Here is a 15748-nt window from a genome sequence, read left to right on the forward strand (position 1 = left end):
CAAGACAATAGCACAAGTACAAGCACACATTTACACACATTTATTGTATCCACGTTATGTTACAAAGCTGTCATATTACAAACTGTGTTCTTTCTTTAGAGCCATTACAGGTATGAAGGTCCATTTGATTGTGAATAGGACTCCTAAGAAAAGAGGCGGCCGCTGACAGCCACAGACATGAGAGACACGCTGGACTGATTGAGAACATCACTGAAACCATGATGCAGGGCGAGGACCTCTTTAGCATTTCAAAGCATTCACAGACATTAGATGAAAATGAAAACAGCACAGATGAGGCTGTTTTTCAGCAGGGTTTCAATGAGTCTCCATTGTACAGTTTAATGATGTGCAAATTTGAAAGTGACAATACAGAATCTCACACTATTTGGCTACACCTTTACACACACTAATGACAGCCGACTAAGACCTCAAAGGTCACATTAAGCTCCTTTAAAATGCAGCATTCTCTCCACACATGCAACAAAAAGCAACAGGGAAAGACTTGTTTCAATGTGTTGGTGATGTTTTAGTGGAGGGACACTGAAAAGATAACTGAACTGAAATGTGCCAGTTGGACATGGTGATGGTTTGAAAGTAACCTTCGCTTTGTTAGTTAATTTATTGTCACGTGAGCAACATGATTTTTTTTACATTTACTTAAGTCTCTTGAAAAGAAAAAAAGAAATACACCTTTAAACACAAAATGCTTCAGCTTATTGGAAGCCAGCTACTCTTAATCAAGCCAAATTAGTTAAAGGAGCTCTGTGATATTCAGTGTGTATCTTCAGCAGTTGTCTGCACATGGTTCTCAACATGGTCGTGGCTTAGCTGGCAGCTAGCAGCTAACAATGCTAACAGCACAAACAGTGCTAACAACAGCAACAGTGCTGACTGGCTAATGATATTAGCTGTGGTGGAACCAGAGGCTGGGCGCTATGCTTCTGTAATGACGCCGTCCCATTGTCAGCTGTAACTGTTGTTTGAGTGCGGTGTAGAGCGGTGGCATTAGCAAGCCAGTTGGATAACCGCATGTGCACACATGGTCAAGAAGGTATAACTGCAGCTGGAGCAGCTACATGACCCACCCTCAAGCTATACTACAAGACTCGCCCGCTTTAACCTACACTCAGTCCATGACCAGCCCCCTTCGCTCCTTGGCCCAGACGCGGAGATCCTGACGGAATTCTTTAGTTGGCAATTAGCTAGCCATGAAATTTTACGTTAAAAGAGAGGTGGTTGAGGTTAGGATACAAACAGGACGTCTACATCTTGTTATCTATGTTAATGCTCATTAGCAATTAGCTCACGTTAGCTATGCAGTATAATGTTAAAATAGAGGCGTTTAAGGTCAGGATAAGGGTAATGGAAAGGCCACATCTCATTACATATGAAGTGAATCACTTCTTCATGTATTGTGAATTATACAATGGATTATTGTAACATTTGGTGCCATTTGGGCGGCTGTGGCTCAGAGGAAGAGCAGGTCTTCCATCAATCGGAAGATCGGCGGTTCGATCCCAGGCTCCTCCAGCCTACATGTCAAAGCATCCTTGAGCAAGATACTGAACCCCAAATTGCTCCCGACGGCTGTTCCACCAGTGTGTGAGTGAGTTAAAAACTGAGTAGCAGGTGGCACCTTGTATGGTAGCCTCGGCCACCAGTGTGTGAATGGGTGAATGTGACTCGTAGTGTAAAAAGCGCTTTGAGTGGACGGATCTAGAAAGGTGCTATACAAGTCCATTTACCATTTATTCACTACATTGTAGCAGGGTTCAGATAGCCATCGCGTTGGTGGGTGTGTTTTGTACTATTGTGGGTGCGGTTTGTAAGGGCGTGTCGTGTACGCCACAAAGGAATTGTGTCTGCAGCTATATATGTCTCCCTGTGGCCGGACTGTCTATCAGAGAAGCTGATTACAACATATACAGAGGATGCGTGACTTCATACCCTGCCCTGGATGACATTACTCCACCTAATCTTTACAAAGGCCAAGCAAATAGTTGTTCACTGCTATATTAATGGTCTGAATGTCGTGTAGAGTTCCTTTGAAACATAACTTTGAAATAAGAAATAACACATTATTTTCTTTCAAACAAACAAACAAACAAACAAAAAAATCATGATCAGTAACATATACTCAACTAAATACACTCAGGGATTTAGGGTACTTAGTCTGATATAACCAGTATCTTTTGTTAGCTCATGCTGGCAAACTTTATAACTCTTCTCTGCTTGTGCCACTGTTATTCATTTTAGCAGATATCAGCATCACTTAAAGACCAGTTGTGGCCACAGTGACCAGCATTTTGAATTATTTGTGTTTACTTCCATAAGTAACGGATCAATTTTAACCAAGTTTTCAGGTACGTTTATTTGGTAAAGTATTTCCATTTTGTGTGACCTTCTGCATCTTCTCCACTAATCCACATTATCTAAAGCAGAGGATGCAATCTTTCAGCACTGAACATATCAGGTTTTTCATCAGGTGTAAAATCTGCTGTCTCCAATTATGAGGATTTTCATTATGGATGTTACTGCATCAATAATATCATTCTGTAGGCTATTAACTGCGACTCTTTTAATTATTAATTATTGATAAATGGCCAAACAGCCTCTAAAATGTGTTTTATATCATAAACTGAATATTTTTGGGACTTTAAAGTGTTAGTCATCCAAAACAAGACATTTAAATACTTCATCTGTGGCTCTAGGAAATTATAATGGCCCTTTCTCACAACTTTCTGACCTATAGAAACAATACATTAATTTATGACATACACATTAGATTAATCACATTGGGATGCATTTGGGGTTCAGTGTTTTGCTTTAAGACACTTCAACAGGTAGAGCTGGGGATTGAACCTTCAGTCTTACCATTAAGAGACAACTGTTCAACTGCTCTCCCACCTGTTAAATTTTCTCTTGAGGTGTTTCTACTTTCAGTTACGTAAAGGATTTTTAGTTTTTCTTCATCACTGGTGAGATTTCATATTAACGTGCTTTAAAAATTGAAACAATAACACTGAATAATGAATGAGCCCCTAAATCCATTTTCACATAAGACCTTTGGCAGCTACTGTATAAGCCTGTCTCTGTCGAGCCTGATCTACACGACTGATGAGCTGCACACTATGCGCGTCCATAACAATCACTGTGATGCTGCAGAATGAGTTTCTATGTGGTTTTTTCATGCATGTGTCCTCAGTTGTTTTCTTGTTTGTTGGCCTGCTTGGCTCTCATGGCGTTCTGTGTGACCGTGGACAGAGATGATCCCGTCATGCTGGCCGTCTCCACAATCCCAATGTCCCTACAGGTCAGACACGCCACCAGCTTCTGACGAGAGGCGCTGCGAGCGAAGAAGAACTCATGGGACACTCCAGCCAATATAGCACCTATTGCTGGGCCGAGCCAGTAAACCTGAGGGTGGGGATAGGAGAAACAGGATATTAATTTAGGGTCAGGAGCAGGGCCATGCCTCAAACACACCTCAACCCATCCTGCTCTGTGTGTCTCAGATGTCTCAATCCTCCCTACCTCGTCCCTACCCACCCTCCTTCATCCTCTCTTCCCTTCTCCCTTCTTCTCTTTTTATTCATTCTGATGCATACCTCTCCCATGTCTCATTCTAGGTACCGTCTGGGGTCCTGTAATCAGCTCGGGTGGAAAAACACCTGAGACAGATCCCCCACATTGACTCTCCCTCTGCCTGATCTTCAGTTCATCCTCCCAGACCAACCTAATGGAAGACATCCCTCTTCCACCTTCACCCTCACTTACATCCATTCATCAGTCCTCAACAACTAACACTTCCTGAATTACAAATAAACCTTTAAACAACAGGTTGTGGCGTGGTCCTTTCTAGTGAAATAAGATTTAAGAGATGTGTAGACAGAGAAATGCTTTCATTTTATCTGGATGACAAATAGACAACAAAATAAAATCACCGGAATAACAGCTGAGCTTTGCAACTGTGGTCATTATAATACTTGTGCTGGAACAATATTCAGACACTTCATTTAAGTAAAATGCAATACTTTAAATGCACTTCATTACAAGTAAAAAGTCTTGCATTCAAAATGAAATGTGAATACGTATTAGCAGCTGTTAAAGTATCTCGTTCTGCACCTGTGACTGACATTTATCACATTTGATGCTGATGCTTCTGTGTGTGAGCAGCATTTAAATATTGTTGCTGCTCAAGGTGGAGATGATTCTTATCTCTTGATACACAGATTAGTTCAGTGGATCCCAACCTAGGGGTCGGGCCCCTGCAAAGGGTCACAAGATCATCTGAGAGGTGGTGAGATGATTAATGGCTAAAGAAAGAAGAAAAAACTAATTTCTGCAACACTATGTATATACATTTATGAGACTTTTCTCTAATCGCCACCTCAAAAAAATACATAATTAGAACACTTTGAGCCTTGACAAGTTATTTAAATGAAACCATCTGGGAAGTTTAAAATAAAAAGGTCTGTTTGATGGAACTTTGAATAACTTATAGACGTCTTAAATATGCGACAACGGACCCCAAAGGTCACTAGCCAAAAAGGTAATGTCATACTTAAGTAAATTAGCACTAAATGTAAATACTCAGCTAAAGCATAACTCAAAATGATGATTAATTACAGAACTGTGGTAAATGTGCTTAGTTATTTTCCGTTATTCAATCAAAGTCAAATATCCACTAAATCTGATTATTCAATAACTGATATTGCTTTGATAATGATGATGATGATAATGGTGATGATGATGATGATGATGATGATGATATGAACTCTGTCTGTAATTGGACAACAAATATAAAAGTGCATTATTAAAATCAGCTGGACGTCAGTGTTTCCATGGGGACAGATTTGGATTTTGAGGCGTTCTTTCACCCAGTGGTGTTCCCAGAAGCCAGTGATGATGGCCGGACCCAGAGTACGTGCAGGGTTCATGCTAGCACCGGAGAACCGTGCCTGGCAGGAAGAACAGCACACACAAACCACACACATGAACAGGTACACATTTAAATATGTCATAAAAATATTATTAGTCATAGTATAGTGTGTAGTAAAAATCTCTATAAAAAAATATCAGTATAACTTATCCAGAAAAATATTATACGATGCCATGTAACATAATAAGAATTCATAGTATAGTATGTCAGAAAATAATTTTAGAAAATCATAGTATAGCATGTCAAAAATAGAAAAAAGAGAAAGGTCATAGAAAAAAGAAAATCATGAAAAAATGTCACAGTATATTATATCGTCAAAAATCACAAAAAAATGTTATAGTATAGTATGTCGTCAAGAATCACAAAAAACATGATATTAAAGAATGTACTCAGCAATCACAAAAAAGAAGTCATAGTATAGTGTGCTGTCAAAAATCATGAAAAACAGTCATAATATAGTGTGACTTCAAAAATAATGAAAAAGAAAATTCATAGTATAGTATGTCATCAATAATATCTTTCAAAAATAATCATAGTATAGGATGTGGTCAAAAATCATGAAAAAAAGTCACAGAATAGTATGTCATCAAAACTAATGAAAAAATGTTAGTATAGTATGTCGTCAATAATATCTATTAAAATAATCATGGTGTAGAATGTGGTCAAAAATCATGAAATAAGTCCTAGTATAGCATGTTATCGAAAATAATGACAAACAGTCACGGTATAGTATGTCATCAAAAATCACAAAAAACGTCACAATATAGTATGTCGTCAGAAATCATGAAAAAATGTCGTAGTATAGCATGCTGTCAAAAATATAGTGTGACGACAAAAATAATGAAAAAATGTCATAGTGTAGTATGTCATCAATAATATAATTCAAAATAATCATAGTATAGTATGTGGTCAAAAATCATGAAAACAAGTCATAGTATAGAATGTCGTCAAAAATCACAAAAAACATCATAGTATAGTGTAATGTCAAAAATAATGGAAAAAATGTCATGGTATATTATGTCGTCAATAATATCTTTCAGATTAATCATAGCATAGTATGTTGTCAAAACAAATGAAAAAATGTCATGGTATATTATGTCGTCAGTAATATTGATTAAAATGATCACAGTACAATATGTGGTCAAATGTCAGGAAAAGAAGTCATAGTATAGCATCATAGTATAGCATGTCGTCAAAAATCATGGAAAAATGTCATAGTATAGTATGTTGTCAATAATATTTTTAAAATAATAATAGTATAGTCTGTCTTCAGAAATCATGAAAAAACGTCAAAGGTTCGTGTACCGCTGCACTTTGGTTCATAGAGGATAGTGTGTAGTCAATAGTCACACGAAATGTCATAGTACAGTAGGTCGTCAAAAATAATGAAAAAATGTGATACTGCAGTATGTTGTCATAAATCATGTCAAAACATCATAATATAGTATGACATCAAAATTCATGAAAAATAAGTCATAGTAGAGTATGTTGTCAAAAATAATAAAAAAAAAAGTCACATTATAGTATAGTATGTCGTCAGAAATCATAAAAAAGGTAAGAGTACAGTATGTTGTCAGAAATTATGAAAAAAAGTCAAAGTATAGTGTGTCGTCAAAAATAACAAAAAACGTGATACTGCAGTATGTTGTCATAAATCGTGTCAAAACATCATAGTATAGTATGACATCAAAATTCATGAAAAATAAGTCATAGTATAGTATGTTGTCAAAAATCATGAAAAAAAAGTCACAGTATAGTATGACATCAAAATTCATGAAAAATAAGTCATAGTATAGTATGTCGTCAGAAATTATGAAAAAAAGTCAAAGTATAGTATGTCGTCAAAAATAAAAAACGTGATATTTCAGTATGTCGTCAGAAATGATTTGAAAACATCATAGCATAGGACGTCCTCAGAAATCATGAAAAAATGTCACAGTAAAGCATGTCATTGAAAATCAAAAAAAATGTGATATTTAAGTGTCATCAGAAATCATGAAAAAAGTTAATTGTATAGTATGTTGTTGAAAATAAGGAAAAGAATTCATAGTATAGTGTGCCATCTAAAATAATGAGAAAAAATCATAGTATAGTTTGTCGTCAAAAATTAAAAAAAAAACATCATATGATAGTTTGTCTTCAGAAATCAAAAAATAACATCACAGTATAGTGTGACGTCAAAAATCATGAAAGAATTTCATAGTATAATATGTTGTCAAAAACCAGTAAAAAACGTCATAATATAGTATGTCATCAAAAATCATTTAAAGCATCACTTGTCTTCAAAAATGATGAAAAAACATTCCATTACAGTATGTCGTCAAAAATCATGGATATAAAGTCATATAGCATGTGGCCAAAAATCATGAAAAAACGTCATAGTTTAGTATGTCGTCAAAAATCATGAAAAACGTCATAGTATAGTATGTCGCCAGAAATCATGAAAAACGTCATAGTATAGTATGTTGTCAAAAATCATGAAAAACGTCATAGTATAGTATGTCGCCAAAAATCATGAAAAAAAATCATAGTATAGTATGTCGCCAAAAATCATGAAAAAAAAATCACAGTATAGTATGTCGCCAGAAATCATGAAAAACGTCATAGTATAGTATGTTGTCAAAAATCATGAAAAAGAGTCATAGTATAGTATGTCGCCAAAAATCATGAAAACCGTCATAGTATAGCATGTTGTCAAAACCATGAAAAAGAGTCATAGTATAGCATGTTGTCCAAAATCATGAAAAAACGTCATAGTATAGTATGTCGCCAAAAATCATGAAAAACGTGATAGTATAGTATGTTGTCAAAAATCATGAAAAAACGTCATAGTATAGTATGTTGTCAAAAATCATGAAAAAACGTCATAGTATAGTATGTTGTCAAAAATCATGACAAAACGGCATAGTATGTCGCCAAAAATCATGAAAAAAAGTCATAGTATAGTATGTTGTCAAAAATCATGAAAAAACGTCACAGTATAGTATATTGCCAAAAATCATGAAAAAAAGTCATAGTATAGCATGTTGTCAAAAATCATGAAAAAACGTCACAGTATAGTATATTGCCAAAAATCATGAAAAAAAGTCATAGTATAGCATGTTGTCAAAAATCATGAAAAAACGTTATAGTATAGCATGTTGTCAAAAATCATGAAAAAAAAGTCATGGTATAGTATGTTGTCAAAAATCATGAAAAAACGTCATAGTATAGTATGTCGTCAAAAATCATGAAAAAACGTCACAGTATAGTATATTGCCAAAAATCATGAAAAAACATCATAGTATAGCATGTTGTCAAAAATCATGAAAAAACGTCACAGTATAGCATATTGTCAAAAATCATGAAAAAAAGTCATGGTATAGCATGTTGTCAAAAATCATGAAAAAAAGTTATTGTATTGTATGTTGTCAAAAATCATGAAAAAACGTCATGGTATAGCATGTTGCCAAAAATCATGAAAAAGAGTCATAGTATAGCATGTTGTCAAAAATCATGAAAAAAAAGTCATAGTATAGCATGTTGTCAAAAATCATGAAAAAAGAGTCATAGTATAGTATGTTGTCAAAAATCATGAAAAAACGTCATAGTATAGCATGTTGTCAAAAATCATGAAAAAAAAGTCATGGTATAGTATGTTGTCAAAAATCATGAAAAAAAGTTATCGTATTGTATGTTGTCAAAAATCATGAAAAAAAAGTCATAGTATAGTATGTTGTCAAAAATCATGAAAAAACGTCATGGTATAGTATGTTGTCAAAAATCATGAAAAAAAGTCATGGTATAGTATGTTGTCAAAAATCATGAAAAAAAATCATGGTATAGCATGTTGTCAAAAATCATGAAACAAAGTCATAGTATAGCATGTTGTCAAAAGTCATTAAAGAAGTCATAGTATAGTATGTCGTCAAAAATCATGAAAAAACGTCATAGTATAGCATGTTGTCAAAAATCACGAAAAAAAGTCATAGTATTGTACGTCGCCAAAAATCATGAAAAAACGTAATTGTGAGAAAGCCCTACAGGTCAAGGTCCAACAGCACCATCTTCTGGCGCAAAGAGAGCTGGCAGTGAACACGTCAGAACATGCCCAGTCACACTGACAAGTAGCAGACCAGTCAGAGAGCAGACCATGTGAAGCTGCATGGACTTTCTGTGTGTTTCCCTAATGATGTGTGTGTTCTTTAGGAAATGTAAGTGCTTTCTGCTTTTTAGTTGTGGATAATCTGATCACTATTCCAGTTTGTGTTGTTTTACATGGTAATATGTTGTGTGAGATTGAGTTAGCTAAGTAGCCTGTGTCTCAGTACTAGCTAGCTGTCTCTTGCTAGCTCTGCAGTTACATTTGGATGCTTGTGAGGATTTGATGATATTTCGTTTGTAACGCCAACATTGCAACTCAGTTTATTTGTGTGATTGTGACCATGCTTATTGTTAATAGAAGTTTAAAGGTCGAAATATTTACTGTGGTCAACATTCAATATGTAAGGCTCCTATGCTGTTTAGAATGCTTTGCTTCTGCTTGTGTTATGTTGGACATTGTACTGCTTATTCCACCACTAACATTGCATTTCTGCTGTTGTATTATGTTTAAGTAGCGGTTTGCATATAAGTTATGGATATTACTGGTGAACCTTGATGTAACTGCTGAATAATATGCAGAGTATTTGTTGTAATACAGTTTATTGCTTTTCTTTATTTTCAGACCACACACACACACACATACGTTGTACACCAATGTTAAAGTCCAACAACCTCATGAAAAGAAGATAAATCAGATCTCTCTCTCCAAGTGCCTTGATTCTCTAACCGGAATCATAGTCCATAATCTGCTGCCTCAACCAGCAATCCTTTTACTGAGGCTCGCCCTCAAACAGTAATAGTATGTTGTCAAAAATCATGAAAAAAACGTTATCGTATAGTATGTTTTCAAAAACCATGAAAAAAGTCATAGTATCGTATGTCGCCAAAAATCATGAAAAAAATTCATAATATCGTATGTCGCCAAAAATCATGAAAAAAAAGTCATAGTATAGTATGTTGTCAAAACCATGAAAAAGAGTCATAGTATAGCATGTTGTCAAAAATCATGAAAAAAAGTCATAGTATAGCATGTTGTCAAAAATCATGAAAAAACGTCATAGTATAGCATATTGTCAAAAATCATGAAAAAACGTCATAGTATAGTATGTTGTCAAAAATTATGAAAAAAAGTCATAGTATAGTATGTTGTCAAAAATTATGAAAAAAAGTCATAGTATAGTATGTTGTCAAAAATCATGAAAAAACGTCACAGTATAGTATGTTGTCAAAAATCATGAAAAAACATCATAGTATAGCATGTTGTCAAAAATCATGAAAAAACATCATAGTATAGCATGTTGTCAAAAATCATGAAAAAACGTCATAGTATAGCATGTTGTCAAAAATTATGGAAAAAAAGTCATAGTATAGTATGTTGTCAAAAATGATGAAAAAAGTCATAGTATAGTATGTTGTCAAAAATGATGAAAAAAGTCATAGTATAGTATGTTGTCAAAAATGATGAAAAAAGTCATAGTATAGTATGTTGTCAAAAATGATGAAAAAAGTCATAGTATAGCATGTTGTCAAAAATCATGAAAAAAAGTCATAGTATAGCATGTTGTCAAAAATCATGAAAAACGTCATAGTATAGCATGTTGTCAAAAATTATGGAAAAAAAGTCATAGTATAGTATGTTGTCAAAAATCATGAAAAAAAGTCATAGTATAGTATGTTGTCAAAAATCATGAAAAAAAGTCATAGTATAGTATGTTGTCAAAAATCATGAAAAAAAGTCATAGTATAGTATGTTGTCAAAAATCATGAAAAAAAAGTCATAGTATAGTATGTTGTCAAAAATCATGAAAAAAGTCATAGTATAGTATGTCGTCAAAAATCATGAAGAACGTCATAGTATAGTATCTCGTCAAAAATCATGAAAAAACATCATAATATAGTATGTCGTCAAAAATCATGAAGAACGTCATAGTATAGTATCTCGTCAAAAATAATGAAAAAACGTCATAGTATAGTATGTCGTCAAAAATAATGAAAAAACGTCATAGTATAGTATGTTGTCAAAAATAATGAAAAAACATCATAGTATAGTATGTCGTCAAAAATAATGAAAAAACGTCATAGTATAGTATGTTGTCAAAAATCATGAAAAAAAGTCATAGTATAGTATGTTGTCAAAAATCATGAAAAAAAGTCATAGTATAGTATGTTGTCAAAAATCATGAAAAAAAGTCATAGTATAGTATGTTGTCAAAAATCATGAAAAAAAGTCATAGTATAGCATGTTGTCAAAAATCATGAAAAAAGTCATAGTATAGTATGTTGTCAAAAATCATGAAAAAAGTCATAGTATAGCATGTTGTCAAAAATTATGGAAAAAAAGTCATAGTATAGTATGTTGTCAAAAATTATGGAAAAAAAGTCATAGTATAGTATGTTGTCAAAAATCATGAAAAAAAGTCATAGTATAGTATGTTGTCAAAAATCATGAAAAAAAGTCATAGTATAGTATGTTGTCAAAAATCATGAAAAAAGTCATAGTATAGTATGTTGTCAAAAATTATGGAAAAAAAGTCATAGTATAGTATGTTGTCAAAAATCATGAAAAAAAGTCATAGTATAGTATGTTGTCAAAAATCATGAAAAAACGTCATAGTATAGTATGTTGTCAAAAATTATGAAAAAACGTCATAGTATAGTATGTTGTCAAAAATTATGAAAAAAAGTCATAGTGTGTTGTCAAAAATCATGAAAAAGAGTCATAGTATAGTATGTTGTCAAAAATCATGAAAAAACGTCATAGTATAACATGTTGTCAAAAATCATGAAAAAACGTCATAGTATAGCATGTTGTCAAAAATCATGGAAAAAAAGTCATAGTATTTAAGTTTAAGTTTTAAGTTTAAGTTTAAAATCATGAGAAACAACATATTATACTATGACATATCATGAAAATAGTAAAAAACGTCTAGTATAGTATTTCACCAAATGACATACTATACCTTTACTTAACCATAATAATATAGAATATCAAGTCATTTATAGTATATCTTAAAATATATCCTAAAATCATTAAAAGCGGCATAGTATAGTGTACATTAAAAATATATATAGAATGTTATGTAAGAATGAATGTGTCCACTTTTCCTGCTCAGGCCTATGATGGCTCCCTGATATGGCACTGAGTCATTAAAACATTCAGACCCTTTGATGTAGGATTTTTGGTTCAGAACATTTTAAAATGGTCAGTTTAGCTGTTTTTTTTGTTTGTTTGTTTGTTTGTTTGTTTTAAATAAAATTGGCTACAGAAAGCAACCATTGAAAATGTTTCCCTTCAATGTATATTTTTTTATTACAGCCCTGTATACATTAGAAAGTGAGAAAGTTCTGTTAATTTGTCTTTATTTTATTTATGAAACCATCTTAGAACCAATACAAAATCTGAGTTGACTAAATGTGACACTAATCATTCTGTATGAAAGCTCCTCTTACCCCTATCAGCACTCCAGCAGTGTGTGCTAATCCAATGGCCAGGTTTCCTGGTTCTGGGCTTTCCCTCCGCCGCTGATCCTCCACTGAGAACACAGTGAAGACCAGCTGGAAGGTGCACAACACCTCGATGCCCAAAGCCTGAGCTGCATTCAGCTCCATGGGAACCTGAGTGAGGTAAAACAGGAGTAAGAAGACAGAGAGAGGGGCAGGATAAGAAGGAATATTTTGTTGTAATGTGTTTATCAATAATCTGACCTTGTTGACGAAGTGGTCTGCAGTGCTTTTGACCGGCAGGGCCAGGTAGAGCGCCCCGGCTCCTAAAGAGGCCCCCAAACACTGTGCAGCCACATAAAGAGCGGCCCTGAGGACATCCAGCCTCCGAGTGGTCAACAGAGCCAGAGTCACTGCAGGGTTCACCTGATCAGAGGGCAAACACATATTTACTTATGAACAAAGTTACAAATACTGAAAAACAATTTAACAACAGAAAAACTCAATGCCAGTGGTGAAAGGTAACTAAGTATATTTACTCAGGTACTTGTACTGTTGTACACTTGGCTACTTATAATTATTTATTACTTTTAACTTTTCAGTGTTTGTGGTGAAAGCAAATACCGTGAAACTCGGAATATAAGTCGCACTGGCATATAAGTCGCAGTCTTTTTTTTAAGGTCTCAAACAGGGAAAACAAGGTTTTATATTACTGTTTGTTAATAAAAACGTTATACAAGTTATTCCTACACTGTGTCCCTTTATTTTTAATTTGAAACACATTCAAAACACAATGATCTCTTAAGCAGCTTTGGTTACTTTTCAGATTGCAATTTATCAAACAACCTCTTCAGGGAATAAAATTACAGTATAACAACATCTGAGCCATAAAAATGAGTTTAAATTAACGTTAAACTTCTTTTGTGTGGGTCAAATTACCTATGTCAGCATTTACCTTGGTCTATAGGTTGCACCGGTCTATAACCTGCACCCAACTTTTTAAATGAAAAAAAAAGGGAAAAAAGTGCGACTTATACACCAAGTTTTATAGTAAATCTGTCCACACACTAATAAGTCCTCTATTTTCCTCCAAGACTTTTTCATGGAGCCCACACTGTAACTAACCGCACTCCCTGAAGACATCATATTTTTGGGAAAATGAAAGAGTGATTCCAGAGAGAAGCAGACAGAGGGGTCTACAGTCTGTGTTTGAAGGATATATCCAGGATGTCAAACTGACTCAGCAGCAACAACAGGTTAAAAAGACAAAGATAGTTAGAAGCTAAAGCCGAACTATAGCCTACAGATCACAGTGTCAAAGTGAACCACCACATCACTGCTGATCGCCACAGAACACAATGAATATAAAGGGAAACTTTGCTGATATTGAACCAGCTGTGTGGCATCACAGTGCGTGCAGATGAACTGGTTCCTGTACAGCAGAGTCGGTCTTTGTTTCACTGTTATAATCATTACAAAGCAAAAGCAGCATGTGTATACATTCAGTAGGCTGTATCTTCAGTAGCTAGCTAGTTAACCCTACACTTTTCAGGGTTTGATTTTGGTTTTGGAACAGGGAAGAAACGTATATCTTTTTCCAACCTCTCCAGGTAACCAGTATCATTAATACACGACGTGCCCCAGGCACAACATTTAGCTCCAAATCCACAAAACCAGTCTGAAAATCAATGGAGCACAGCTGTGTTGTTGTTGGACCTTGGTCTGAGCCGGCCCAGTGCTATGCTATGATTGGCCAGTCTGCTTTAAAGGGGTCGGACTTAGTGAAGGTCAGTTGTAGAATGCAATCTTAAAATCTACATCTACAGCATGGCAAATGAAAATCTAAATGTTGGAGCCACATGGAGCCAGTGGAGAAGGTCTAAAGAGCTGCAGGCGAGCCATCAGTGATGATATATGAGTCTATACATTGTTTTTTAGGAAAATACTGCACTGTATACCTTTAAGTAATATCTTAAATGCAGGACTATTACTTGAAATTAATTGTTACTCAAGTAAAAGATCTGAGAACTACCCTGTTACCACCAGCAAAGAGTTTCAAAGATTCAATAAGAGGAAGAAAAATAAAGTGAATGTGTGTCACCTGTGCCCCGCTTATTTCTCCAAAACAGTGTCCCAGTGCAACAACCACCACCCCCACTGCCACTGCAGGGTACAGGGGTCCCATGGGGCCCTCTCCAGGGCCTGGCACAGAGGCACCCAGCACAGCACTCACTAAAATCAGGGTGCCGAGCAACTCTGCAACTATGGCGAGCCAGAACTGCCGACTGCGTAGCTCCTCAGAGAAAGGGGATATAAACAAAGGTGGCCTACATTTAGTTCACCAAAATAAAATTATTCAAAGCCTGATAAGTGCTGGGATCTGTTTTAAAAACATGATAAACTTATTAATATGATCACATGTGGACAATATGCTGAAGAGTATCAATCTGTTTGTTAAGACAGTCCAAAAACGGACAGAATTGACACAAGAAACAAACATAATATTTTTCTATCACTGTATCTGACACAAACAAGTCAAATTGAAATAAAAAATTAACACCTACATATCCTGTGAAATGTCAACACACAGGAAATTAAATAAGATGCTCACCTCACGCCACGTCATTTCAAACTCTGTGTTATTCCTCTGTATGTCGTCTGTTTCTCTGCCCGTTTGTCCGTCTGTGTGTAGCTGTCGGGGTCTGAGGGCTTCAGGGTCTCTGCTTCATCCCTCATTACCTTGTAGAGTCTGAGAGCTCCTTTGATGAGAGCAGCCTCCCCCCTCCCTCCCTGTCTCCTCACCCTCTCCTTACCCCACACCTCAGGCCCTATCACCTCCTCCTGTGCACAAACACTAGTCAGTGGAAGCCCTTGAAACGATGTCTCTCTTCAAGGTTGCATGCGTAACACACTGAACCCTGCCAGTTTGCAGCTGACACATTCTGCCGATCTTGAGCAATTTAATGCATCTTCAGGAGCCTTTCACTTATCTCCGGACTGAAGTGATTGTGGCCACTTCAGAAGGGGCAGTCGGGACATAAATTGTTATAACCACTTATGGAAAAGGACTGAAATCACAAATATAAGCACTGCAGTGAAAGTAGGTCATATAAAGTTGAGGTTGAACGCCTGTTAGTAGCTTCAGACGACGTCTGTCAGTTGGTGTTTTACAGTAATACTCAAAATTCAAAGCTCAAAAGAGGCTGAACCATCTCTCAAAATCCGACCAAGTTTCCAAAATGTATTTACAGAAATGTGTCAGATGGGATCGAGTATTGTGTC

The 15748-nt window shown here is 35.2% G+C and overlaps 1 protein-coding gene across 1 annotated transcript; it reads right to left on the reverse strand.

Moving 5' to 3' along the window:
• Positions 1-55: 55 nt before the first annotated feature.
• On the reverse strand, positions 56-15139 carry LOC125891709 (aquaporin AQPAe.a). Its single transcript, XM_049581163.1, has 6 exons — positions 15078-15139; positions 14568-14759; positions 12731-12892; positions 12476-12640; positions 4881-4961; positions 56-3417 (listed from the first exon to the last, which is right to left on the reverse strand). Exons 1-6 carry the CDS (start codon positions 15090-15092, stop codon positions 3202-3204), a joined length of 831 nt encoding a protein of 276 aa, XP_049437120.1. The 5' UTR covers positions 15093-15139; the 3' UTR covers positions 56-3201.
• Between the last annotated feature and the right edge of the window lie 609 nt (positions 15140-15748).

The sequence above is a fragment of the Epinephelus fuscoguttatus genome, linkage group LG7, assembly GCF_011397635.1.
Source record: "Epinephelus fuscoguttatus linkage group LG7, E.fuscoguttatus.final_Chr_v1".
NCBI lineage: Eukaryota > Metazoa > Chordata > Actinopteri > Perciformes > Serranidae > Epinephelus > Epinephelus fuscoguttatus.